Below are 25,429 nucleotides of genomic sequence, written 5' to 3' on the forward strand. Positions count from 1 at the left end.
TTTTGGGGTGGGGTTTCCCAGCTGTTTTTGGGGGGCGTGTCCCAGCTGTTTTTTTGGGGCTGGGGGGTCCCACCCACCGCGGCCGGGGGGGGCTCGACCCTCATCAGGTCCTCGTAGACGTCGTCGCCGTCGTCGCCCTCGGCCTCCACGCAGTCGTAGAGGTCATCGTCCTCCTCGGCCGTGTCACTGCGGGCGGGGGACACTTGGGGACACCTGGGGACACCTGGGGACACCTGGGGACACTTCGGGACTCCCCCCCGGAGCCCCCCCCGCAAAATCCCTCGGGGGCCCCTTGTTGTCCCCAAATCCCTCAATGTCCCCAAATGTCCCCAAATGTCCCCCAGTGCCCCCCACAGACCCATTAATGCCCCCCAAAATCCCTCGGGGATCCCCAAATGTCCCTGACTGTCCCCAAAATCCCACAATGTCCCCAAATGTGCCTTTTTGTCCCCCAAATCCCACCAACGTTCCCAAATGTCCCTGATTGTCCCCAAAATCCCACAGGGTCCCCAAATGTCCCCCAGTGCCCCCCACAGACCCATTAATGTCCCCCAAAATCCCTCGGGGATCCCCAAATGTCCCTGACTGTCCCCGATTGTCCCCAATGCCACCCCCAAATGTCCCTGATTGTCCCCAAAATCCATCGGGGGTCCCCAAATGTCCCTGACTGTCCCCAGAATCCCACAATGGCCCCAAATGTCCCCAGTGCCACCCCCAAACCCCCCAGTAGCCCCCAGTAGCCCCTGGCACCCCAGTGTCCCCCAATGTCCCAAATGTCCCTTTTTGTCCCCAAATGTCCCTTTTTGCCCCCAAATGTCTCTCTTTTTGTTCCCAATGCCACCCCCAATGACCCCGGTGGCCCCCAATGACCCCAGACCTCCCCAGTATCTCCCAGTATCCTCCAGTATATCCCAGTATATCCCAGTATCCCCAGTACATCCCAGTATGTCCCAGTATCTCCCAGTACATCCCAGCATCCCCAGTACATCCCAGTATGTCCCAGTATCCCCAGTACATCCCAGTATCCCCAGTATATCCCAGTACCCCCAGTACCCCAGTACATCCCAGTATCCTCCAGTATCCACCAGTAAATACCAGTATCCCCCAGTATTCCCAGCACCCCCCAGCATCCCCAGTATATCCCAGTATCCCCCAGTATCTCCCAGTACATCCCAGTATCTCCCAGTATCCCCAGTACATCCCAGTATCCCCAGTACATCCCAGTATATCCCAGTATATCCCAGTATATCCCAGTACATCCCAGTATCCCCAGTAACCCCAGTAACCCCAGTGCTCACTCGATGAGGTCGGAGAGGCCGCTGTAAACGTCATCGTCCCCAACGCTGTCCTCGGACGGGAACGGCCTGGGGGGACACGGCCGGACACGGCCGGACACTGCTGGACACTGGGACTGGACACTGGGACTGGACACTGGGAACACTGGGACTGGACACTGCTGGACACTGGGGCTGGACACTGGGAACACTGGGACTGGACACTGGGACTGGACACTGGGGACACTGGGACTGGACACTGGGAACACTGGGACTGGACACTGCTGGACACTGCTGGACACTGGGACTGGACACTGAGATGGACACTGGGGTTCCTCAGAGAGGGGACTGAACACTGGGACTGGACACTGGGACTGGACACTGGGGACACTGGGACTGGACACTGCTGGACACTGGGACTGGACACTGCTGGACACTGCTGGACACTGGGACTGGACAGGAGTGACCCCTGGGGACTGGACACGGGGACTGGACACTGCTGGACACTGGGACTGGACACTGGGACTGGACACTGGGACTGCGCACTGGGACTGGACAGGAGTGACCCCTGGGGACTGGACACTGGGACTGGACACTGGGACTGGACACTGCTGGACACTGGGCCTGGACACTGCTGGGCACTGGGACTGGACACTGGGACTGGACACTGGGACTGGACACTGCTGGACACTGCTGGACACTGGGAACACTGGGACTGGACACTGGGACTGGACACTGGGACTGGACACTGCTGGACACTGGGACTGGACACTGGGCCTGGACACTGCTGGACACGGCTGGACACTGGGACTGGACACTGGGACTGCACACTGTGACTGGACAGGAGTGACCCCTGGGGACTGGGCACTGGGACTGGACACTGGGCCTGGACACTGCTGGACACTGGGACTGGACACTGGGACTGGACACTGCTGGACACTGGGAACACTGGGACTGGACACTGGGACTGGACACTGGGACTGGACACTGGGCCTGGACACTGCTGGACACTGGGACTGGACACTGGGACTGGACACTCGGAACACTGGGACTGGACCCTGGCATCCCTCGGACCGGGCCCTGGACACCTGGACCCTCCGGGATGGACGCCCGTGTCCCGCCCACTCACGTGAATCCTTTGCTCTGCGCGATGGGCGTCCAGGAGAGCGTGGAGAGCGTCTCGATCACCTGGGGACACCGAGGTGACACCGGGGCACTGAGGGGGGACCCGGACCCCCCGATCCCACCCCCCAGGACAGCCAGACCCCTGAGCCCACCTTGCCGAAGTCCTGGACGTCGAAGAGGTCGAAGGCGCCGAAGAGCCGGTGCTTGGGGAGCCCGAATTTGTCGGCGCAGGCGGTCAGGAAGGTGCGGATGTTCCTCAGGCACAGGAACTGTGGTGGGCACCGGTGGCACCAGTGTCACCGGCGCCACCGGTGTCACCTCTGTCACCACCGGCACCCCCCCCCGTCATCGCCATCAAAATCAGGGTCTCTGTCTCGCCACGGTTGTGACCACCGTTGCCACCGATGGTGGCATCATCTCCGCCATCGGTGCCGTCATTGTCGCTGTCAACCCCGTGAGCATTGCCACCACCACCCTCATCGTCATCATCATCGTCATCATCATCGTCATCATCATCATCATCACCCCAGGTCTCTCAATCACGCCAGTCCTGTCATTGTCACCATCAATGTCACCATCACCAACAACCCCAGTGTCCTCCTCCTCATCATCATCATCATCATCATCATCATCATCATCATCCCCATTGTACTCATCAGGGTCACCACTCTCATCCACACCCATCTTTGACACCATCACCAACACAATCCAAATGTCCCCATCCCCATTGTCCCCATCGTCTCCACCACCCTCATCCACACCTATCATGGTCACCATCAATGTCCCCACCATTGTCCCCACCATTGTCACCATCAATGTCCCCATTGGGGCTCTCACCTGTGACATCTGTGGCCGGGGACAGATGTCCCTTGGTGGCACGGTGTGGAGCAGGAGGACATTGTGCCCACCATTGTCACCATCACTTTCCCCATCCCCATTGTCCCCACCACCCACCATTGTCACCATCATTGTCCCCATCAATGTCCCCATCAATGTCCCCATTGGGCTCTCACCTGTGACATCTGTGGCCGGGGGCAGATGTCCCTTGGTGGCACGGCACAGGACAGGAGGACATTGTCCCCACCATTGTCACCACCATTGTCCCCATCCCCATTGTCCCCACCACCCACCATTGTCACCATCATTGTCCACATCAATGTCCCCACCCATTGGGGCTCTCACCTGTGACATCTGTGGCCGGGGACAGATGTCCCGCAGTGGCACGGCGTGGAGCAGGAGGACATTGTCCCCACCATTGTCACCATCATTGTCACCACCATTGTCCCCATCCCCATTGTCCCCATCATTGTCCCCATCATTGTCCCCATTGGCGCTCTCACCTGTGACATCTGTGGCCGGGGGCAGATGTCCCGCGGTGGCACGGCGCGGGGCAGGAGGACATTGTCCCCACCATTGTCACCACCATTGTCCCCATCCCCATTGTCCCCACCACCCATCATTGTCCCCATCAATGTCACCAACCCATTGTCCCCTCTGGGGCTCTCACCTGTGACATCTGTGGCCGGGGGCAGATGTCCCTTGGTGGCACGGCGTGGAGCAGGAGGACATTGTCCCCATCATTGTCCCCATCCCCATTGTCCCCACCACCCATCATTGTCCCCATCAATGTCACCAACCCATTGTCCCCTCTGGGGCTCTCACCTGTGGCATCTGTGGCCAGGGACAGATGTCCCTTGGTGGCACGGCGCGGGGCAGGAGGACATTGTCCCCACCATTGTCACCATCCCCATTGTCCCCATCATTGTCCCCATCAATGTCCCCACCCATTGGGGCTCTCACCTGTGACATCTGTGGCCGGGGGCAGATGTCCCGCGGTGGCACGGCGCGGGGCAGGAGCGCGTTGAGCAGGTGGCACAGCAGGACCCCGTCGCGCAGCGCCTGCGCCAGGTCCCACACCTGTCCCCCGGGGCTGCTGGCCCGGTGTCCCGCGGGCAGGACGCGCGCGGCCACCAGCCAGTGGGCGCACTGCCGCCACACCTCCATGGGGACACCACGGGGACACCGCGGGCAGGCGGCTCCTGGCGGGGTGAACTGCTGGGGAGAACTTCAGTGGAGGCAGGTTCAGGTGGGATGAACTTCAATGGAGGTGGGTCCTGGTGGGATGAACTTCAGTGGAAGAACTTCAATGGAGGTGGGTCCTGGTGGGATGAACTTCAGTGGAGGTGGGTCCTGGTGGGATGAACTTCAATGGAGAACTTCAGTGGAGGTGGGTCCTGGTGGGATGAACTTCAGTGGAGGCAGGTTCTGGTGGGATGAACTTCAATGGAGGTGGGTCTTGGTGGGATGAGCTCCAGTGGAGAACTTCTATGGAGGTGGGTCCTGCTGGGATGAACTTCAATGGAGGTGGGTCCTGGCACCTGATGAACTTCAGTGTAGAAGTTCCTGATGAACTTCAGTAGAAGAACTTCAGTGGAGGTGGGTCCTGGTGGGATGAACTTCAGTGGAGGTGGGTCCTGGCAGGATGAACTTCCATGGAAGTGGGTTCTGGTGGGATGAACTTCAGTGGAAGAACTTCAGTGGAGGTGGGTCCTGGTGGGATGAACTTCTATGGAGGTGGGTCTTGGTGGGATGAGCTCCTGTGGAGGAACTGGTGGAGGTGGGTCCTGGGCAGGATGAACTTCGATGGAGGTGGGTCCTGGCAGGATGAACTTCAGTGAAGGAGTTGAAGGAAGAGGGTCCAACCATCAACTTCTGGCCAGGAGCTGATGGAGATGGGATCCTGGTGGAGATGAAATCCCAATGGAGACGAGATCCTGATGTGGGTGAGATCCTGGTGAAGGTGAGACCCTGATGGAGATGAGATCCTGATGGAGATGAGATCCCAGTGGAGATGAGATCCTGGTGGAGATGAGATCCTGATGGAGATGAGATCCCGGTGGAAATGAGATCCTGATGGAGATGGGATCCTGGTGAAGGTGAGACCCTGGTGGAGATGAGATCCTGGTGGAGATGAGATCCCAGTGGAGATGAGATCCTGATGGAGATGGGATCCTGGTGGAGATGGGATCCTGGTGGAGGTGAGATCCTGATGTGGGTGAGACCCTGGTGGAGATGGGGTCCTGGTGGAGATGAGATCCTGGTGGAGATGAGATCCTGGTGAAGATGAGATCCTGATGTGGGTGAGATCCTGATGGAGATGGGATCCTGGTGGAGATGAGATCCTGGTGGAGGTGAGATCCTGATGGAGATGAAATCCTAGTGGAGATGAGATCCTGATGGAGATGGGATCCGGGTGGAGATGAGATCCTGATGTGGGTGAGATCCTGGTGGAGATGGGATCCTGGTGGAGGTGAGATCCTGGTGGAGATGGGATCCTGGTGGAGATGGGATCCTGGTGGAGATGGGATCCTGGTGGAGGTGAGATCCTGATGTGGCTGAGATCCTGATGTAGGTGAGACCCTGGTGGAGGTGAGATCCTGATGTGGGTGAGATCCTGGTGTCACCACTCCTGTCCAGACCAGCACCAGCTGAGGCCCTGCCTTGTGTGGCCTGGCAGGACCACGTCCAGCGAGGAACCCCTGGATGACCCCTGGATGACCCCTGGATGACCCCTGCACCAACCTCAGCCCCTCCAAGCGCTCCTGGGCCACCTCCCCCGGCTCAGGAGGTCCCTTCCCCCCAGGAAAGGGAGGAACCGGAGGCGCTGGGGCCCCGTGGGGCCACCACCGGTGACAAGTGACAAACGCCGCTCCCGGTGCCACCACCACCTCCGGATGGCCCCGGTGGGCTCCTCCTCCTCCTCCTCCTCCTCCTGCTGCTGCTGCTGGAGAAGCTCCGGTGGCCTGGAGGAGCTGCTGGGGTGGCCTGGTGGCCTGGTGGCCCGAGGCAGAAGTGTCACACCCCGGAGGTGACACGGAGGACAACGGCGGTGGCGCCTGCGCCCCGGAGGTGACACAGGGTGACTTCCTGTCCCAGCGGTGGCACCGGGGAGGAGCTGCCACCAAGGGGGTGGTGGCCACGAGGGGACAACGGGGGGGACGTGGGACACAGTGGGGGGGGGGGGGGATCTGGGCTCCTGGGGCTTGGAGAGGGGACAAGGTCACAGGAGGGCTCCAGGTGGGCTGGGCATGGTGGAGGTGGGTCCAGGAGAGGTCCAGGTGACCTGGACGTGGTGGCCCAGAGGGTCCAAGAAGGGTCCAGGTGGTCTGGATGTGGTGGTCTCAGAGGGGTCCAGGTGACGTGGACATGGTGGCCCAGGAGATCCAGGAGAGGTCCAGGTGGTCTGGACATGGTGGAGGTGGGTCCAGGTGGGGTGGACATGGTGGCCCAGGTGGGTCCAGGTGACCTGGACATGGTGGCCCAGGTGGGTCCAGGTGGTCTGGACACGGTGGAGGTGGGTCCAGGTGGGGTGGACATGGTGGCCCAGGAAAGGTCCAGGAAAGATCCGGGTGGTCTGGACATGGTGGACCAGGAGATCCAGGAGGGGTCCAGGTGGCCAGGACATGGTGGCCCAGGTGGGTCCAGGTGACCTGGACATGGTGGACCAGAGGGTCCAGGTGGTCTGGACATGGTGGTCCTGGAGAGGTCCAGGAGAGGTCCAGGTGGTCTGGACATGGTGGCCCAGGAGGGTCCAGGTGGGGTGGACATGGTGGCCCAGGAAATCCAGGAGGGGTCCATGTGGCCAGAACATGGTGGAGGTGGGTCCAGGTGACCTGGACATGGTGGAGGTGGGTCCAGGTGGGCTGGATGTGGTGGCCCAGGGTGTCCAGGAGGGACCCAGGACCTGTCAAGGTCTCAGGATGGACCCAGGTGTGCAGGCCCAGGAGGTGACGCCGTTCTCCAGGTGCCACCAAAGCTCCAGGAGGTCACCCGGGACCTTCCAGGGGTCACCAGGGTGACCCAGCTGTCCATGACCCCTTGAGGGGGGGCTCAAGGAGGACCCTCCTCACCCCCCGGTGTCCCCCACTGTCCCCAATGTCCCCAATGTCCCCAATGTCCCCCACTGTCCCCTCTGTCCCTCGCTGTCCCCCATTGTCCCCTCGTGTCCCCTGATGTCCCCTGCTGTCCCCAATGTCCCTGTTGTCCTCCACTGTTCCCTGCTGTCCCCACTGTCCCTCACTGTCCCCCACTGTCCCCTGGTGTCCCCGCGCTGTCCCTGCGCTGTCCCCGCTGTCCCCACTGTCCCTCGCTGTCCCCTTGTGTCCCCTGTTGTCCCCCGCTGTCCCCGCTGTCCCCTCCTGTCCCTTGTGTCTCCTCCTGTCCCCACTGTCCCCACTGTCCCTGCTGTCCCCTGTCCCTCCCTGCTGTCCCCTCTGTCCCCGCTGTCCCCCCGCTGTCCCCACTGTCCCCACTGTCCCCCCACTGTCCCCGCTGTCCCCCCGCTGTCCCCACTGTCCCCGCTGTCCCCCCACTGTCCCCACTGTCCCCGCTGTCCCCGCGCTGTCCCCGCGGTGTCGCAAGCCCCGCGCTGGCCCCGCGCCCGCTCCTTCCCCGAAATGAGGAGCGGCCGCCCCGCCCCTCCCCCACCCCGCCCCGCCCCTCCCCCACCCCAACCGCTGCCACCTCCCCCACCCCCCCCCCTCCTTTGTCACCGGGGTCCCCAAGGTGTCACCCCCAGACCCACAACAGGCGGCCGCAGGTGACAGAAGGTGACCACAGGTGGCCGGGAGTGACCACAGGTGGCCGGGAGTGACCAAAGGTGGCCGCGGGTGGCCGGAGGTGACCAAAGTGGCCGAAAGTGACCACAGGTGGCCGGAGGTGGCCGGAGCCCCACCCTCACTCCCCCTTTGTCACCGGGGTCCCCAAGGTGTCACCCCCAGACCCACACAGGTGGCCGAAGGTGGCCACGGGTGACCAAAGGTGGCCGCAGGTGACCAAAGGTGACCGGGGGTGGCCGGAGCGCCCCGCCCCCACCCTGACCCCACCCCCATGGGTGGGGGCGGGGCTCGGGTTACCCAATAACCCCCCCGGGGCCGCCCCCATAAAGGGACAAGGGACACCCCCCCCCCCCACCCCCCCCCGTGTCACTGTCCCTGTCCCTGTCGCTGTCGCTGTCCCTGTCCCTGTCGCTGTCGCCGTCGCTGTCGCCGTCGCTGTCGCTGTCGCTGTCGCCGTCGCCGTCGCCGCCCCCTCCCTGCGGCCATGGGGGCTCCGGCGCTGCCCCCTCCTCACCCTCCTCATCCTCATCCTCTCCTCTTCCTCCTCCTCGGATTCCTGGCGCTGCTCGGGACCCCCGCCCGCGCTGAGCTGTGAGACACTGGGGACCCCCCCCCCAAACCCAAACCCACCCGTGGGACCCCCCCCCAAACCCCATCCCCACCCATGGGACCCTCATTGGGACCCCCACCCAAACCCACCCATGGGACCCCCACCCCAAACCCAAACCCACCCATGGGACCCCAAACCCAAACCCACCCATGGGACCCCCACCCCAACCCCACCCATGGGACCCCACCCCAAACCCAAACCCACCCATGGGACCCCCACCCAAACCCACCCATGGGACCCCCACCCCAAACCCAACCTCACCCATGGGACCCCATCCCCATTGAAGGGACCCCCATGGAAGCCCCTTTTTGGGACCCACCCATGGGTGCTGTGGGAACAGATTTTGGTGTTTCTGAGGTGCCCAAGGTGGTTTAGGGGCAGATTTTGGGGGTTTTGGGGCAGATTTGGGGGTTTTTGGGGCAGATTTTGGTGTTTCTGAGGTGCCCGAGGTGTTTTTGGGGCAGATTTTGGGGTTTTTTCGGGCAGATTTTGGGGTTTCTGAGGTGCCCGAGGTGTTTTAGGGGCAGATTTTGGTGTTTCTGAGGTCCCCTAGGTGTTTTTGGGGCAGATTTGGGGGTTTTTGGGGCAGATTTTGGGGTTTCTGAGGTGCCCAAGGTGTTTCTGGGGCAGATTTTGGGGCAGATTTTGGGGTTTCTGCGGTTCCCGAGGTGTTTTGGGGCAGATTTTGGGGTTTTCGGGGCAGATTTTGGGGTTTCTGAGGTCCCCTAGCTGTTTCGGGACAGATTTTGGGGTTTTTGGGGCAGATTTTGGGGTTTCTGAGGTCCCCTAGCTGTTTCGGGGCAGATTTTGGGGTTTCGGGGCAGGTTCCGGGGTTCCTGTGCCCCCCGAGCCCCGGCCAGCCCCTGGCTGTCCCCAGGGTGACCATGGTGACCCCGGCCGTGCTGCGGCTGGAGACGGACGAGCGGGTGCTCCTGGAGGCCCCCGGGGTGACCGCGGCCACCCAGGCCCTGCTGCTGGTCCAGGACTTCCCCCAGAAGCGCCAGGTCCTGTTCCGGACCAACGTGGAGCTGAGCCCGGAGCAGGGCATGATGGCCACGGCCACCATCAAGGTACGGTCACTGTCACCGTGTCCTGGTCACTGTCACCATGCCCTGGTCAGTGCCGCCATCCCCTGGTCAGTGCCACCATCAAGGTACGGTCACTGTCACCGTGTCCTGGTCACTGTCACCATGCCCTGGCCACGGCCACCATCCCCTGGCCATGGCCACCATCAAGGTACGGTCACTGTCACCGTGTCCTGGTCACTGTCACCATCCCCTGGTCACTGTCACCATCCCCTGACCACGGCCACCATCAAGGTACGGTCACTGTCACCATGCCCTGGTCACTGTCACCACCCCTGGCCACAGCCACCATCAAGGTACGGTCACTGTCACCATGTCCTGGTCACTGTCACCATGCCCTGGTCACTGTCACCATCAAGGTACGGTCAGTGCCACCATGCCCTGGTCACTGTCACCACCCCTGGCCACAGCCACCATCAAGGTACGGTCACTGTCACCGTGTCCTGGTCACTGTCACCACCCCTGGCCACAGCCACCATCAAGGTACGGTCACTGTCACCATGCCCTGGTCACTGTCACCACCCCTGGCCACAGCCACCATCAAGGTACGGTCAGTGCCACCATGTCCTGGTCAGTGCCACCATGTCCTGGTCACTGCCACCATGTCCTGGTCACTGTCACCATCCCCTGGTCAGTGCCTCCATCCCCCCCTGGTCAGTGCCAACACCCCCTGGTCACTGTCACCATGCCCTGGTCAGTGCCACCATCAAGGTACGGGGTCACCTCCCCACCCTGGTCACTGTCACCATGCCCTGGTCAGTGCCACCATCAAGGTACAGTGTCACCACCCCCTGGTCAGTGTCACCATCCCCTTCTGGTAACTGCCACAACCCCCTTCCGGTCAGTGCCACCTCTCCCTGGTCGCTGTCACCACCCCTTTCTGGTCACCGTCACCTCCCCCTTGTCACTGTCACCGTTTCCTTCTGGTAACTGCCACCACCCCCTTCCGGTCAGTGCCACCTCCCTGGTCAGTGCCACCACCCTGTGGTCACTGTCACCACCCCCTTCTGGTAACTGTCACCTCCCTCTGGTCACTGCCACCACCCCCTCTGGTCAGTGTCACCATCCCCTGGTCACTGCCACCTCCTGGTCACTGTCACCCCCCCGGTCAATGTCACCACCCCTCTCTGGTCAGTGTCACCCCCTGGTCACTGCCATCCCCTTGGTGACCAGCACGGGTCACTGTCCCCTCTCTGGTCAGTGCCACCACCCCCTTGGTGACCAGCACGGGTCACTGTCCCCTCTCTGGTCAGTGCCACCCCCCTGGTGGCCAGCACGGGTCACTGTCCCTGCGGTCACTGCCCAGGACGGGAAACGGGAACTGACCCTGAGCGGGGGTGGGGAATGGCCGGGGGGGGGACAGTGGTCAGTGCTGGGGACAGTGGGATGGTCACTGCTGGGGACAGCGGGATGGTCACTGCTGGGGACAGTGGGATGGTCACTGCTGGGGACAGTGGTCACTGCTGGGGACAGAGGGATGGTCACTGCTGGGGACAGCGGGATGGTCACTGCTGGGGACAGTGGGATGGTCACTGCTGGGGACAATGGTCACTGCTGGGGACAGTGGTCACTGCTGGGGACAGTGGTCAGTCCTGGTGTCCTTGGGGTGGTCACTGCTGGGGACAGCAGGGTGGTCTCCTCCAGGTGACCCCACAGATGTCCCCAGTGTCGCCAATGTCCCCAATGTCCTCATTGTCTCCTGTCCCCATGGATGTCCTCAATGTCCCTGTCCCCAATATCCCCAATGTCCCCAACCCCCCAATGTCCCCACTGTCCCCAGTGTCCCCAATGTCCCCAGTGTCCCCAGTGTCCCCATATCCCCAGTGTCCCCAATGTCCCTCTTGTCCCCACTGTCCCCATGTCCCCAGTGTCCCCACTGTCCCCCCTGTCCCCCCTGTCCCCACTGTCCCCCCTGTCCCCACTGTCCCCACTATCCCCACTGTCCCCAATGTCCCCAATCCCCCCAATGTCCCCACTGTCCCCAGTGTCCCCATATCCCCAGTGTCCCCATGTCCCCCGTCCCCCTGTCCCCAATGTCCCCACTGTCCCTCTTGTCCCCACTGTCCCCACTGTCCCCCCGTCCCCAATGTCCCCAATCCCCCCAATGTCCCCACTGTCCCCACTGTCCCCAGTGTCCCCATATCCCCAGTGTCCCCCTGTCCCCAGGTGCCAGCCAAGGCGCTGCCGCAGGCGCCAGGGAAGCAGTTTGTGGCGGTGACAGCGCGGGTGGGCGCGGTGACACTGGAGAAGGTGCTGCTGGTGTCCCTGCAGAGCGGCCACATCTTCGTGCAGACCGACAAACCCATCTACACCCCGGGCAGCACCGGTGAGGGGACACCTGGGGACACCTGGGGACACTGCGGGGACACTGCGGGGACAGCTGGGGACACCTGGGGACAGCCTGGGGACACCTGGGGACACCTGGGGACACTGCGGGGACACTGCGGGGACAGCTGGGGACACAGCGGGGACACCTGGGGACACCTGGGGACACTGCGGGGACAGCCTGGGGACACTGCGGGGACACTGCGGGGACAGTGCAGGGACAGCTGGGGACAGCTGGGGACAGCCTGGGGACAGCTGGGGACACTGTGGTGACAGCCTGGGGACACCTGGGGACAGCCTGGGGACACTGCGGGGACACCCTGGGGACAGCTGGGGACACCTGGGGACACTGTGGGGACAGCCTGGGGACAGCTGGGGACACTGCGGGGACAGCCTGGGGACACCCTGGGGACAGCCTGGGGACAGCCTGGGGACACTGCAGGGACACCTGGGGACACTGCGAGGACAGCTGGGGACATTGGAGGGGATGGGGACACCGAAGGGATTGGGAGACCTCACGTTGTCACCTCACCTTGTCCCCCGTGTCCCCTCTCACCTTGTCCCTTGTGTCCCCTCACCTTGTCCCTCAGGTCCCCCTCTGCTCCCCTTGTCCCCTGTGTCCCCTCTCAGTCCCCAGTGTCCCCTCCAGTGCTGGCTGTCCCCACGTGTCCCCTGTGTCCCCTGTGTCCCCTGTGTCCCCTGACCTTGTCCCCTGTGTCCCCTCCCAGTGCTGGCTGTCCCCACATGTCCCCTGTGTCCCCTCTCTCCTTGTCCCCTGTGTCCCTTCATGTTGTCCCCTCACCTTGTCCCCCTTGTCCCTTGTCTGCCCACCCTGTCCTTGTCCCCTCACCTTGTCCCCCTTGTCCCCTCTCACCTTGTCCCCTCCCAGTCCCCTGTGTCCCCTCCAGTGCTGGCTGTCCACACGTGTCCCCTGTGTCCCCTGTGTCCCCTGACCTTGTCCCCTGTGTCCCCTCCCAGTGCTGGCTGTCCCCACGTGTCCCCTGTGTCCCCTGACCTTGTCCCCTGTGTCCCCTCCCAGTGCTCTGCCGCCTCTTCACCGTGAACCACCTCATGCAGCCGGTGGCCAAGACGGTCACCGTGGAGGTCAAGGTGAGTGCCCTGGGGTGGCACGGGTGGGTGACACAGGTGTGACACAGAGGTGACACGGGTGTGACACGGGTGTGACACGGGTGGGTGACACAGGTGTGACACGGTGCCACCCGCGTGTCCCCTCAGACGCCCGACAACGTCATCATCAAACAAATCCCGGTGTCGTCCCCGACCAAAAACGGGATCCTGTCCCTCACCCACAACCTGCCCGAGGTCATCAGGTGGGTGTCACCGTCCCCCGCGGTGGCCTGGGGACACCCCTGGCACTGTCACCTCCCTGTCACCTCCCTGTCACCTCCCCCAGCTTGGGCATGTGGACGATTTCGGCCAAATTCGAGGATTCTCCGGAGCAGGATTTCAGCACCAAATTCGAGGTCAAGGAATACGGTGGGTGAGGGGTGAGGGTGGCCTTGGGGACATCGGGGGCTGTCCCCAAGGGGTGGCGGTGTCACCGCGTCACCGGTGTCACCGATGTCACCCCGCAGTGCTGCCCAGCTTCGAGGTGTCCCTGATTCCTGACGAGAAGTTCCTCTACATCGACAGCCAGCAGGACTTCAAGGTGTCCATCCTGGCCAGGTGACACCAAAATGTCCCTTTTTGGGGACAACAGTGTCCCCTCTGGGGTCACAGCTGTGTGGGGGGGACAGGGGACAGCTGGGCTTGGCTGGTGGCCCTGGGGGTGGCACGATGGGGACACGGGGTGGCTTGGGGACATCGGTGGTGGTGGCAGGGATGGGACGACAGAGATGGGGTGGCAGCATGGGGACATGGGGCGACATGGGGACATGGGGTGACATTGGTGATGGTGACAGGGGTGGGATGGCAGGGACAGGGGTGGCAGCATGGGGACATGGGGACATTGGTGGTGGTGGCAGGGATGGGACGACAGAGATGGGGTGGCAGCATGGGGACATGGGGACAGTGACACAGTGGCACGGTGGCATGGTGACAGGGTGGCACAGTGGCACGGTGTCTGTCCCCAGGTACCTGTGGAGACAGGAATGGCTGTAATGGGGATGTGCAGGGGACACAGTGACACGGTGACAGAGTGGCACGGTGACAGGGTGACAGGGTGACAGGGTGACACAGTGGCTGTCCCCAGGTACCTGTACGGGAAGCGCGTGGACGGGATGGCCTTTGTCCTGTTTGGGGTCATGGTGGACGATGAGAGGAAGAGCATCCCCCAGTCCCTGCAGCGCATCCCGGTGAGCCTGGCACTGCCACTGTCCCTGTCCCCAACACTGCCACTGTCCCTGTCCCCAGCCCTGTCCCGGTGAGCCTGGCACTGCCACTGTCCCTGTCCCCAGCGCTGCCACTGTCCCTGTCCCCAACCCTGTCCCGGTGAGCCTGGCACTGCCACTGTCCCTGTCCCCAACGCTGCCACTGTCCCTGTCCCCAGCCCTGTCCCGGTGAGCCTGGCACTGTCCCCAGCCCTGTCCCAACCCTGTCCCTGTCCCTGGCACTGTCCCCAAGCCTGTCCCCAGCCCTGTCCCGGTGAGCCTGACACTGTTCCTGTCCCCAACCCTGTCCTTACCCTGTCCCCAACCGTGTCCCCAACCATGTCCCCAGGTGCAGGATGGTGACGCTGACGTCCTGCTGTCCCTAACCCTGTCCCCAATGTGTCCCCAATGTGTCCTCAGGTGCAGGATGGTGACGCTGACGTCCTGCTGTCCCTAACCCTGTCCCCAATGTGTCCCCAATGTGTCCCCAGGTGCAGGACGGTGACGCTGACGTCCTGCTGTCCATGGCTCATCTGCGCGAGCGCTTCCCCAAGCCCCAGGAGCTGGTGGGACACTCCCTCTATGTCACTGTCACCGTCATCACCGAGTCGGGTCTGTGCGGGGACACGGGGGGACATGGGGGGACATGGGGGGACAGGGACAGCAGGGGGACATGGGGGGACATGGGGGGACACAGGAGGACAGGGACAGCAGGGAGACATGGGGGGACATGGGGGGACACGGGGCAACAGGGACAGCAGGGGGACCCAGGGGACAGGGACAACAAGGGGACAGGGACAGTCGGGTGACATGGGGGGACACAGGGGGACATGGGGAACAGGGACAGCAGGGGGACAGGGACAGCAGGGGGACATGGGGGGACACGAGGGGATACGGGGAGACAGGGACAGTGAGGGGACACTGGGGGACATGGGGGGACATGAACAGCAGGGGGACATGGGAGGACCTGAGGGGACATGGGGAGACAGGGACAGTGAGGATGGGGGACACCTGGGACAGGGACTGGAGGTGACACGGCCGCCGCGGTGTCCCCGCAGGCAGTGACATGGAGGGTGGCAGGGGGACAGTGAGGGGACAGGGACAGTGAGGATGGGGGGACACCTGGGGTGGGGACAGGGCCCGGAGGTGACACGGCCGCCGCGGTGTCCCCGCAGGCAGTGACATGGTGGAGACCCAGCTTAGTGACATCAAGATCGTGACGTCCCCCTACAGCATCCACTTCACCCGCACCCCCAAGTACTTCAAGCCGGGGATGCCCTTTGACCTCATGGTTGGTGACATCTTGGGGACAGCGGTGGCCCAGGGTGGTGGCACGGGGACCCACGGGGTGTCCTGGGGCGGGGACAGGGCACAGCTGGGGCTGGAGGAGGAGTCGGTGCCTGGGTGATGTCCCTGTGTCACCTGAGAGGGGCTGGGGACCGTGAGCTGTCCCCGTGTCCCTGGGGTGGCACTTGCTGGTGCCAGTGTCCCTTTGCAGTGCCACCGCCCCTTCCTGGTGTCACCGCCCCTTCCCAGTGTCCCTTTGCAGTGCCACCGCCCCTTCCTGGTGTCACCACCCCTTCCTGGTGTCCCTTTGCAGTGCCACCGCCCCTTCCTGGTGTCACCACCCCTTCCTGGTGTCCCTTTGCAGTGCCACCGCCCCTTCCTGGTGTCACCACCCCTTCCCAGTGTCCCTTTGCAGTGCCACCGCCCCTTCCCGGTGTCACCACCCCTTCCCAGTGTCACCACCTCTTCCCAGTGTCATTGTCCCCAGTGCCACCACCCCTTCCCAGTGTCCCTTCCCAGTGTCACCACCTCTTCCCAGTGTCATTGTCCCCAGTGTCACCACCCCTTCCCAGTGTCCCTTCCCTCACTCCCACGTCCCCCCATCCCTCAGTGTGCCCTCCATGTTTATGTCACCAACCCCTCCAGTGTCCCCTCCATGTTTATGTCACCACCCCTGGTGTCCCCTCCAGGTTTATGTCACCAACCCTGACGGGTCCCCAGCGTCGCGTGTCAGAGTCGAGGCCGATGGCTTCCAGGGCCAGGTGTCCACGCGGGGCGATGGCACGGCCAGGCTGGTCCTCAACATGCCGGCCACCAGGGACAGCGTCCCCATCACCGTGAGTGGGGACACCGCTGTCACCTCACCAGGGTGGCCCAGGGCTGGGGAGGTGACCGGGGCTTGAGGTGGCTGAGGTGGTGATGACCACGGCTCAGGACAGCAGGACTGGACATTCGTGATGGTCAGTGCACTGTGGTGGTCAAGATGGCCAGAGACCTCCATAGTGGCCAAAATCTCCATGATAACCAACACACTTCCATGATGGCCAAGACCTCTATGGAACCTCTATGGTGGCCAAGCCCTCCATGATGGCCAAGCCCTGCATGATGGCCAAGCTCTCCATGATGGCCAAGGCCTTTATGGTGGCCAAGACCTTTATGAAGCCCCTATGGTGGCCAAGGCCTCCATGATGGCCAAGATCTCTATGGTGGTCAAGACTGCCATGATGGCCAAGCCCTTTATGGTGGCCAAGACCTCCATGGAACCTCTATGCTGGCCAAGCCCTGCATGATGGCCAAGCTCTCCATGATGGCCAAGACCTCCATGTAACCTCTCTGGTGGCCAAGACCTTTATGGAGCCCCTATGGTGGCCAAGATCTCTATGGTGGCCAAGATCTCCATGATATCCAAGACCTCTATGGTGACCAAGACCTTTATGGAGCTCCTATGGTGGCCACGCCCTCCATGACTGCCAAGCCCTCCATGATGGCCAAGACTTCTATGGAACCTCTCTGGTGGCCAAGACCTCCATGACGGCCAAGCCCTCCATGATGGCCAAGACATTTATGGTGGCCAAGCCCTCTGTGGAGGCTACAGCCTCAATGGAACCTCAATGGTGGCCAAATCCTCCATGATGGCCAAGGCCTCTATGGAATCTCTATTGTGGCCAAGCCCTCCATGATGGCCAAGACCTCTGTGGTGGCCAAGACCTCTAGGGAACCTTTATGGTGGCCAAGCCCTCCATGATGGTTCCTCTATGGAACCTCTCTGGTGGCCAAGTCCTCCATGATGGCCAAGCCCTCCATGATGGCCAAGGCCTTTATGGAGCCCCTATGGTGGCCAAGCTCTCCATGATGTCCAAGCCCTCCATGATGGCCAAGGCCTCTATGGAACCTCTCTGGTGGCCAAGCTCTCCATGATGGTTCCTCTATGGAACCTCTCTGGTGGCCAAGGCCTCCCCGCTGCCCCCAGCCCGGCCCGTGTCCCTCCCCGCTGACCGAGTGCCACCGTGTCCCCTGTGCCAGGTGCGGACGGCGCAGGAGGGGCTGCCCCCGGAGCGCCAGGCCTCGCGGCAGATGACGGCCCAGGCCTATCGCAGCCAGGCCGGCTCGGGCAACTTCCTGCACCTGGCGGTGGCCGCCACCGAGCTCCAGCCCGGGGACAACCTGGCCGTCAACTTCCACCTCAAGACCAGCGACAACAATGTCCGCAACTCCGTCCCGTTCTTCACCTACCTGGTGGGTACCCGCGGTTGATCGGTGGTGCCCCCACCTTGGCCATCTGGACGTCCAGGGACCTGGAGGACATTTGGATGAGCCTGGGGGGCCCTTGAGGGACTTGGGAGGTCCTTGAGGGGTTTGGAAGGTCCTTGAGGGGTTTGGGGGGTCATTGAGGGGTTTGGGGGGTCATTGAGGGGTTTGGGGGGTCCATGAGGTGTTTGGAAGGTTCTTGAGGGAGCTGAGAGGTCCTTGAAGGGTTTGGGAGGCCTTGGAGGTGTTTGGGGGTTCCTTGAGGGGTTTGGGTGGTTCTTGAGGGACCTGGGAGATCCTTGAAGGGTTTGGGAGGCCCTTGAGGGAGCTGAGAGGTCCTTGAAGGGTTTGGGAGGCCTTGGAGGTGTTTGGGGGTTCCTTGAGGGGTTTGGGAGGTTCTTGAGGGAACTGAGAGATCCTTGAGGGGTTTGGGAGGTCCTTGAAGGGTTTGGGAGGTCCTTGAGGGAACTGAGAGGTTCTTGAGGGGTTTGGGAGGTCCTTGAAGGGTTTGGGAGGTTCTTGAGGGGTTTGGAAGGTTCTTGATGGAACTGAGAGATCCTTGAGGGGTTTGGGAGGTCCTTGGAGGTGTTTGGGAGGTTCTTGAGGGGTCTGGGAGGTCCTTGAGGGGTCATTGAGGGGCGTCCAGGTGGTCACCAAGCCTGGGTTCCTGGCAGATCATGACCAAGGGCCGCATCCTCCGAGCCGGCCGGCAGCGGCACGAGCCCGGCCAGAGCTTGGTGACCATGACCCTGCCGGTGACGCCCGAGCTCATCCCGTCCTTCCGCATCGTGGCCTTCTACTACGTCCTGCCCGGCGAGATCGTGGCCGACTCCGTCTGGGTGGACGTCAAGGACACCTGCATGGGCTCCGTCAGTGTCCCCTGGTGGTCCCAGGGGGGTCCCAGGGGGTCTTGGAGACGTTGGATGGGCCTTGGTGGTGGTGGAGTGGTCCTTGAGGTGGCCCTGGAGGGACCTGGGAGGTCTTGGAGGTGTTTGGGGGGTCCTTGAGGCACCTGGGAGGTTCTTGAGGGGTTTGGGAGGTCCTTGAGGGGTTTGGGAGGTCCTTGAGGAACCTGGGAGGTTCTTGAGGGGTTTGGGAGGTCCTTGAGGGGTTTGGGAGGTCCTTGAGGGAACTGAGAGGTCCTTGAGGCGTTTGGGGGCCCTTGAGGGATCTGGAGAACCTTTGGAAGGGTTTGGGTGGCCTTGAGGGACCCTTGAGGGATCGGGGGGACCTTTGGAAGGGTTTGGGAGGACCTTGAGATCCTTGGGGACCTTTGGAAGAACTTGAGGGGACATTGAGGGACCTGAGTGGCCCCTGGTGGGGATTTGGTGTCACTTGTGCGGTTTTGGACACTCCACAAGGAGCTTGGACATCTCCTGGGTGACCCAGGTGGCCCTGGTGGCCCTGGTGGCCCAGACATGAACCCCATGTCCAAATGTGGTGTCTCCCGTGGTGGGGGGAGGACAAAAGTGTCTTTTGGGGACATCCTGGGGACGTCACCTCCTGTGTCTGTGGCAGCTGGTGGTGAAGGGGGAGACAGAACGTGACAGCCATGTCCAAGAGCCGGGGTCAGGGATGAGGCTGCACATCGAGGGCGACCACAAGGCCTACGTGGGGCTGGTGGCCGTGGACAAGGGGGTCTACGTCCTCAACAAGAACAAGTTCACCCAGGCCAAGGTGGGTGGCCCTGTCCTCCATGTCCCCTGGTGGTGGCCACCATGGTTGTGCCTGTCCCCATCATCTCCTTGTGGTGGCCACCATGGTTGTCCCTGTCCCTGCTGTCCCCTGGTGGTGGCCACCATGGTTGTCCCTGTCCCCATTGGTCCTTGGTGGTGGCCACCATGATTGTCTGTGTCCCTGATGTCCCCTGGTGGTGGCCACCATGGTTGTCCCTGTCCCTGCTGTCCCCTGGTGGTGGCCACCATGGTTGTGCCTGATGTCCCCTGGTGGTGGCCACCATGGTTGTCCCTGTCCCTGCTGTCCCCTGGTGGTGGCCACCATGATTGTCCGTGTCCCTGCTGTCCCCTGGTGGTGGCCACCATGGTTGTCCCCGTCCCTGCTGTCCCTGGGTGGGGGCCGTGGACAAGGGGGTCTTTGTCCTCAACAAGAACAAGCTCACCCAGACCAGGGTGGGTGGCCCTGTCCTCGATGTCCCCAAGGGGTGGCCATGGCCATCCCCAGCATCCTTGGGTGGTGGCTGTCACGGCTGTCCCCGTCCCCATCGTCCCCTCCTGGTGGCCATCATGGTTGTCCCTGTCACCCCTGGTGGTGGTGGTGGCTGTCACGGGTGTCCCCCATCCCTGCCATCCCTGCGTGGTGGCCGTGGCCGTCACAGCTGTCCCCATTGTCCCCAGGTTGGGGTGGTGGCCATCACAGCTGTCCCCATCATCCCTGGGTGGTGGCACTGGCCATCACAGCTGTCCCTGCCACCCCTGGGTGGTGGTGGCAGTGTCACGGCTGTCCCCATTGTCCCTGGGTGGTGGCAGTGTCACAGCTGTCCTGTCACCCCTGGGTGGTGGTGGCAGTGTCACAGCTGTCCCCATCGTCCCTGGGTGGTGGCACTGGCCATCACAGCTGTCCTGTCACCCCTAGGTGGTGGTGGCAGTGTCACAGCTGTCCCCATTGTCCCTGGGTGGTGGTGGCAGTGTCACAGCTGTCCCCATTGTCCCTGGGTGGTGGCAGTGGCCATCACGGCTGTCCTGTCACCCCTGGGTGGTGGTGGCAGTGTCACAGCTGTCCCCTGTGGGCGCAGGTTTGGGACACGGTGGAGAAAAGTGACATCGGCTGCACGGCGGGCAGTGGCCGGGACAACGTCGGCGTCTTCGCGGACGCCGGCCTGAGCCTGGCCACCAGCGTCAAGGTCACCACGCCCCAGCGGTCAGGTGGGGACAGCTGTGGTGGCACCTCGGGGACAGGCGGGTGGCACCTCAGGGAGGTGGCATCTTACAGAGGTGGCACCTTGGGGATGGTGGAGGAGGTGGCACCTTGGGGATGGAGGAGGTGACACCTCAGGGATGGTGGAGGTGGTGACACCTCAGGGATGGTGGAGGTGACACCTCAGGGATGGAGGAGGTGACATCTCAGGGATGGTGGAGGAGGTGACATCTCAGGGATGGTGGAGGAGGTGGCACCTCAGGGATGGTGGAGGAGGTGGCACCTCAGGGATGGTGGAGGTGGTGGCACCTTGGGGATGGTGGAGGTGGCACCTCGGGGATGGAGGAGGTGACATCTCAGGGATAGTGGAGGTGACACTTCAAGGATGTGACACCTCAGGGATGGGGATGGTGACACCTCAAGGATGGTGGAGGTGGCACCTCGGGGATGGTGGAGGAGGTGGCACCTTGGGGATGGAGGAGGTGACGCTGAGCTTTGGGATGTGACACCTGGGACACCTTGGGGTCCTGACCAGTGTCCCCTCTGTCCCCAGAGCTCCTGTGTCCCCAGCCTGCCAAACGCAAGCGGCGCTCGCTGGCACTCGCCGAGTACAAGGGCACCAAGGGTGGGTGGCACTGGGGTGTCCCTTGTCCCCAAGGTCACCAGGGTGTCCCTTGTCCCCGAGGTCACCAGGGTGTCCCTTGTCCCCAGGGGTCACCAGGGTGTCCCTTGTCCCCAGGGGTCACCAGGGTGTCCCTTGTCCCTGAGGTCACCAGGGTGTCCCTTGTCCCCAAGGTCCCCAGGGTGTTCCTTGTCCCCAGGGGTCACCAGGGTGTTCCTTGTCCCCAGGGGTCACCAGGGTGTCCCTTGTCCCTGGGGCTGCCAAAGTGTCCCAGACCCTGAGGGTCACCAGTGTCCCATGTCCCACAGCAACCCCTCTCCCAAGTGCCACCAGAGTGTCCCATGTCCCAGATGCCACCAGAGGAGCGTCCCATGTCCCTGAGGGCCACCAGAGTGTCCCATTTCCCTAAGGGCCACCAGAATGTCCCGTGTCCCAAAGGCCACCAGAATGTCCCACACCCTGCGGGCCACCAGAATGTCCCACACCCCAAGGTCCCCATGTCCTAAAGAGCCACCAGAATGTCCCACACCCCGAGGTCCCCATGTCCTAAAGAGCCACCAGAGTGTCCCACACCCCGAGGTCCCCATGTCCTAAAGAGCCACCAGAGTGTCCCACACCCCGAGGTCCCCATGTCCTAAAGAGCCACCAGAATGTCCCACAGCCCTGAGGGCCACCAGAATGTCCCACACCCCGAGGTCCCCATGTCCTAAAGAGCCACCAGAGTGTCCCATACCCCTGAGGGCCACCAGAGTGTCCCACACCCCGAGGTCCCCATTCCAGAGCCACCAGAGTGTCCCACACCCCTGAGATCCCCATTCCAGAGCCACCAGAGTGTCCCACACCCCGAGGTCCCCATGTCCTAAAGAGCCACCAGAGTGTCCCACAGCCCTGAGGGCCACCAGAGTGTCCCACACCCCGAGGTCCCCACTCCCTCGAGCCACCAGGGCCTGTCCCAGCCCGTTCCTGGTGTCCACCAGCGGCCGAGTACTCGGACAAGCTGGAGAGGAGGTGCTGCGAGGACGGGATGAAGGACAACCCGATGGGACACGGCTGCGAGCAGAGGAGCGAGTACATCCTGGAGGGCGACGCCTGCGTCCGCGCCTTCCTCGACTGCTGCAGATACATCAAGGCCAAGCGGGACCAGCAGAACCTCTCGCCCAGCACCGGCCTGGCCAGAAGCAAGTGTTGGGTCACGGAGGGTGGGAGAAGGTCGGGGAGCTTGGAGGAACCTCGGGTGGAGGTTGGTGGAGTGTCCTGGGTGGGTTTTGGGTGTTCCTTGGTGGAACTCAGGTGAAGGTGAGCTTGAGCAGAGCTTGGGTGAAGGTCGGGTGTTCCTTGGTGAAGGTCAGGTGGACCTTGGGTGTTCCTTGGGTGTTCCTTGGGTGTTCCTTGGTGAAGGTCAGGTGGACCTTGGGTGTTCCTTGGGTGTTCCTTGGTGAAGGTCAGGTGGACCTTGGGTGTTCCTTGGTGAAGGTCAGGTGGATCTTGGGTGTTCTTTGGTGAAGGTCAGGCAAACCTTGAGTGTTCCTTGAATGTTCCTTGGGTTTTCCTTGGGCGTTCTTTGGACTTTCCCTGGTGGAAGGTCAGGTGAACCTTGGGTGTTCCTTGGTGAAGTTCAGGTGGACCTTGGGTTTTCCTTGGGTGTTCCTTGGTGAAGGTGAGGCGAAGCTTGGGTGTTCTTGGGTGTTCCTTGGGTGTTCCTTGGGTGTTCCTTGGTGGAACTCAGGTGAAGGTGAGCTTGACCAGAGCTTGGGTGAAGGTTGGGTGTTCCTTGGTGAAGGTCAGGTGGACCTTGGGTGTTCCTTGGGTGTTCCTTGGTGAAGGTCAGGTGGACCTTGGGTTTTCCTTGAGTGTTCCTTGGTGAAGGTGAGGCGAAGCTTGGGTGTTCTTGAGTGTTCCCTGGATGTTCCTCGGATGTTCTTTGGATTTTCCTTGGGTGTTCCTTGAGTGTTCCTTGGATGTTCCTTGGGTGTTCCTTGGTGGAATTTCCCTGGGGGAAGTTCAGGTGCTCCTCAGGTGCAGCTCGGGTGAAGGTTGGGAGGGTCTTGGGTGGGTTTTGGGTGTTCCTTGGTGGAACTCAGGTGAAGGTGAGCTTGAGCAGAGCTTGGGTGAAGCTTGGGTGTTCCTTGGTGAAGGTCAGGTGGACCTTGGGTGTTCTTTGGTGAAGGTCAGGCAAACCTTGAGTGTTCCTTGAATGTTCCTTGGGTTTTCCTTGGGCGTTCTTTGGACTTTCCCTGGTGGAAGGTCAGGAGAACCTTGAGTGTTCCTTGGGTGTTCCTTGAGTGTTCCTTGGGTGTTCCTTGGGTGTTCCTTGGATGTTCCTTGGGTGTTCTTTGGGTGTTCCTTGGACTTTCCCTGGTGGAAGGTCAGGTGAACCTTGGGTGTTCCTTGGGTGCTCCTCAGGTGGAGCTTGGGTGAAGGTTGGGAGGGTCTTGGGTGGGTTTGGGGCATTCCTTGGGTGAAGGTCAAGTGGCCCTTGGACAACCCATTGGGCAACGCTTGGGTGGCAGTTGGGTGACCTTGGGCAAGACAAGGGGTGACACTGGGTGGCACTGGATGACACTGGGGTGGCACTGGGTGACACTGGGTGACACTGGGGTGGTGCTGGGTGACACTGGGTGACACTGGGGTGACACTGGGTGGCACTGGGTGACACTGGGTGACACTGGGGTGGTGCTGGGTGACACTGGGTGACACTGGGGTGACACTGGGTGGCACTGGGTGGCACTGGGTGACACTGGGTGGCACTGGGTGGCACTGGGTGGCACTGGGTGGCGCTGGGGTGATACCGGCTCCACTCAGGGGTCTCAGCCCTGAGGCCACGTTCGAGAGGTCCGATGCCACCACCCCCAGGCCATGAGGACGAGGATCCCTTCTTGGAGGACTCGGACATCGTCTCGCGGACCCTCTTCCCCGAGAGCTGGCTGTGGCAGGTGGAGCAGCTGACGGATCCACCCAACAAGCTGGGGTGAGCCTGGACCTCCTGTGCCACCACCCTCCTGTGCCACCACCCTCCCACCCCACAGCCCAGCCTGGGCACCCTGTCCCCATCCAGCTTGGACATCTCTGGAGAGCAGTTATGGTCACCCCAAAGCCACACAAAGGTCCCTGCTAAACTCCCGGTCCAGCTCAGGGGTTCTTGGTCCTCTCAGGGGTCATCTCCAAGCTCCTGGTCCTGCTTGGGGGTCCGTGGGGTGGGGACATCTCTGGGGACCAGAGAGGTCCCGCAGTGGGTTTGGGACATCTTTAGGGACCATGGAAGTCCAGCTGTGGGGCTGGAACATCTTTGGGGACCAGAGAAGTCCCATGGTGACACCCCTGACCCTCTTGGTCACTCCTGTCCTCTCCAGGATCTCGGCCAAGACGGTGCCCGTGTACCTGCAGGACTCCATCACCACCTGGGAGATCCTGGCCGTCAGCCTCTCCCCCACCAAAGGTATGGGGTCATGGAGGACAAGGGGGTTCCTGGGGCCAGCAGAACGTCCCCAAACCTCGTGGGGGGTCCCTGAAGGGTCCCCTAAAGCCTGGAGGGATTCACCAGGATTTGAGGGATCTCCAAAATCTGAGGGGGAGATGCCCCAAAGCCTGGTGGCCATCCTTGGGATTTGAGGGATCTCCATGGAACTTGAGGGATCTCCTAAACTTTGGGATTCAAGGGGTCTCCTAAACCTTGGGAAGACTCTGTGGGTCTTGATGGATCTCCCAAACCTTGGGAGGATCCCTCAGTTCTTGATGGATCTCCCAAACCTTTTGAGGGCTCTGTGGGTCTTGATGGATCTCCCAAACCTTTTGAGGACTCTGTGGGTCTTGATGGATCTCCCAAGCCTTTTGAGGACTCTGTGGGTCTTGATGGATCTCCCAAGCCTTTTGAGGACTCTGTGGGTCTTGATGGATCTCCCAAGCCTTTTGAGGGCTCTGTGGGTCTTGATGGATCTCCCAAGCCTTTTGAGGACTCCCTGGCCTTCCAGGGACCTCTGAAGACCTCGGGGCTGCCTTGGGGACACGAGGTGTCCCCAACCCCAAGCCCTCACG

General features: G+C 62.2%; 2 protein-coding genes across 2 annotated transcripts in view; one reads left to right on the forward strand and one right to left on the reverse strand.

Annotated features, from left to right (window-relative positions):
* Nucleotides 1-4,216: 4,216 nt before the first annotated feature.
* On the reverse strand, nt 4,217-7,080 carry LOC129047125 (trithorax group protein osa-like). The gene is made up of 3 exons (XM_054518407.1): nt 6,687-7,080; nt 4,778-6,579; nt 4,217-4,571 (listed from the first exon to the last, which is right to left on the reverse strand). The coding sequence occupies exons 1-2, from the start codon at nt 7,078-7,080 to the stop codon at nt 5,105-5,107; spliced, it is 1,869 nt and encodes a 622-aa protein (XP_054374382.1). The 3' UTR covers nt 4,217-4,571; nt 4,778-5,104.
* A 1,356-nt stretch (nt 7,081-8,436) lies between these two features.
* LOC118701232 (venom factor-like) overlaps nt 8,437-25,429 on the forward strand; it is a 31,614-nt gene continuing 14,621 nt past the window's right edge. Inside the window, exons 1-19 of the mRNA XM_036405861.2 lie at nt 8,437-8,608; nt 9,505-9,697; nt 11,879-12,038; nt 13,077-13,147; nt 13,274-13,368; nt 13,452-13,534; nt 13,633-13,723; nt 14,250-14,352; nt 14,859-14,979; nt 15,543-15,658; nt 16,344-16,490; nt 17,677-17,889; nt 18,576-18,770; nt 19,420-19,578; nt 20,654-20,783; nt 21,329-21,400; nt 22,375-22,575; nt 24,251-24,365; nt 24,748-24,833. Coding sequence (XP_036261754.1) covers nt 8,502-8,608; nt 9,505-9,697; nt 11,879-12,038; nt 13,077-13,147; nt 13,274-13,368; nt 13,452-13,534; nt 13,633-13,723; nt 14,250-14,352; nt 14,859-14,979; nt 15,543-15,658; nt 16,344-16,490; nt 17,677-17,889; nt 18,576-18,770; nt 19,420-19,578; nt 20,654-20,783; nt 21,329-21,400; nt 22,375-22,575; nt 24,251-24,365; nt 24,748-24,833 — 2,458 coding nt within the window. The 5' untranslated portion in view covers nt 8,437-8,501. The remainder of the gene's footprint in view (nt 8,609-9,504; nt 9,698-11,878; nt 12,039-13,076; nt 13,148-13,273; nt 13,369-13,451; nt 13,535-13,632; nt 13,724-14,249; nt 14,353-14,858; nt 14,980-15,542; nt 15,659-16,343; nt 16,491-17,676; nt 17,890-18,575; nt 18,771-19,419; nt 19,579-20,653; nt 20,784-21,328; nt 21,401-22,374; nt 22,576-24,250; nt 24,366-24,747; nt 24,834-25,429) is intronic.

The sequence above is a fragment of the Molothrus ater genome, unplaced genomic scaffold, assembly GCF_012460135.2.
Source record: "Molothrus ater isolate BHLD 08-10-18 breed brown headed cowbird unplaced genomic scaffold, BPBGC_Mater_1.1 matUn_MA167, whole genome shotgun sequence".
Lineage (NCBI taxonomy): Eukaryota > Metazoa > Chordata > Aves > Passeriformes > Icteridae > Molothrus > Molothrus ater.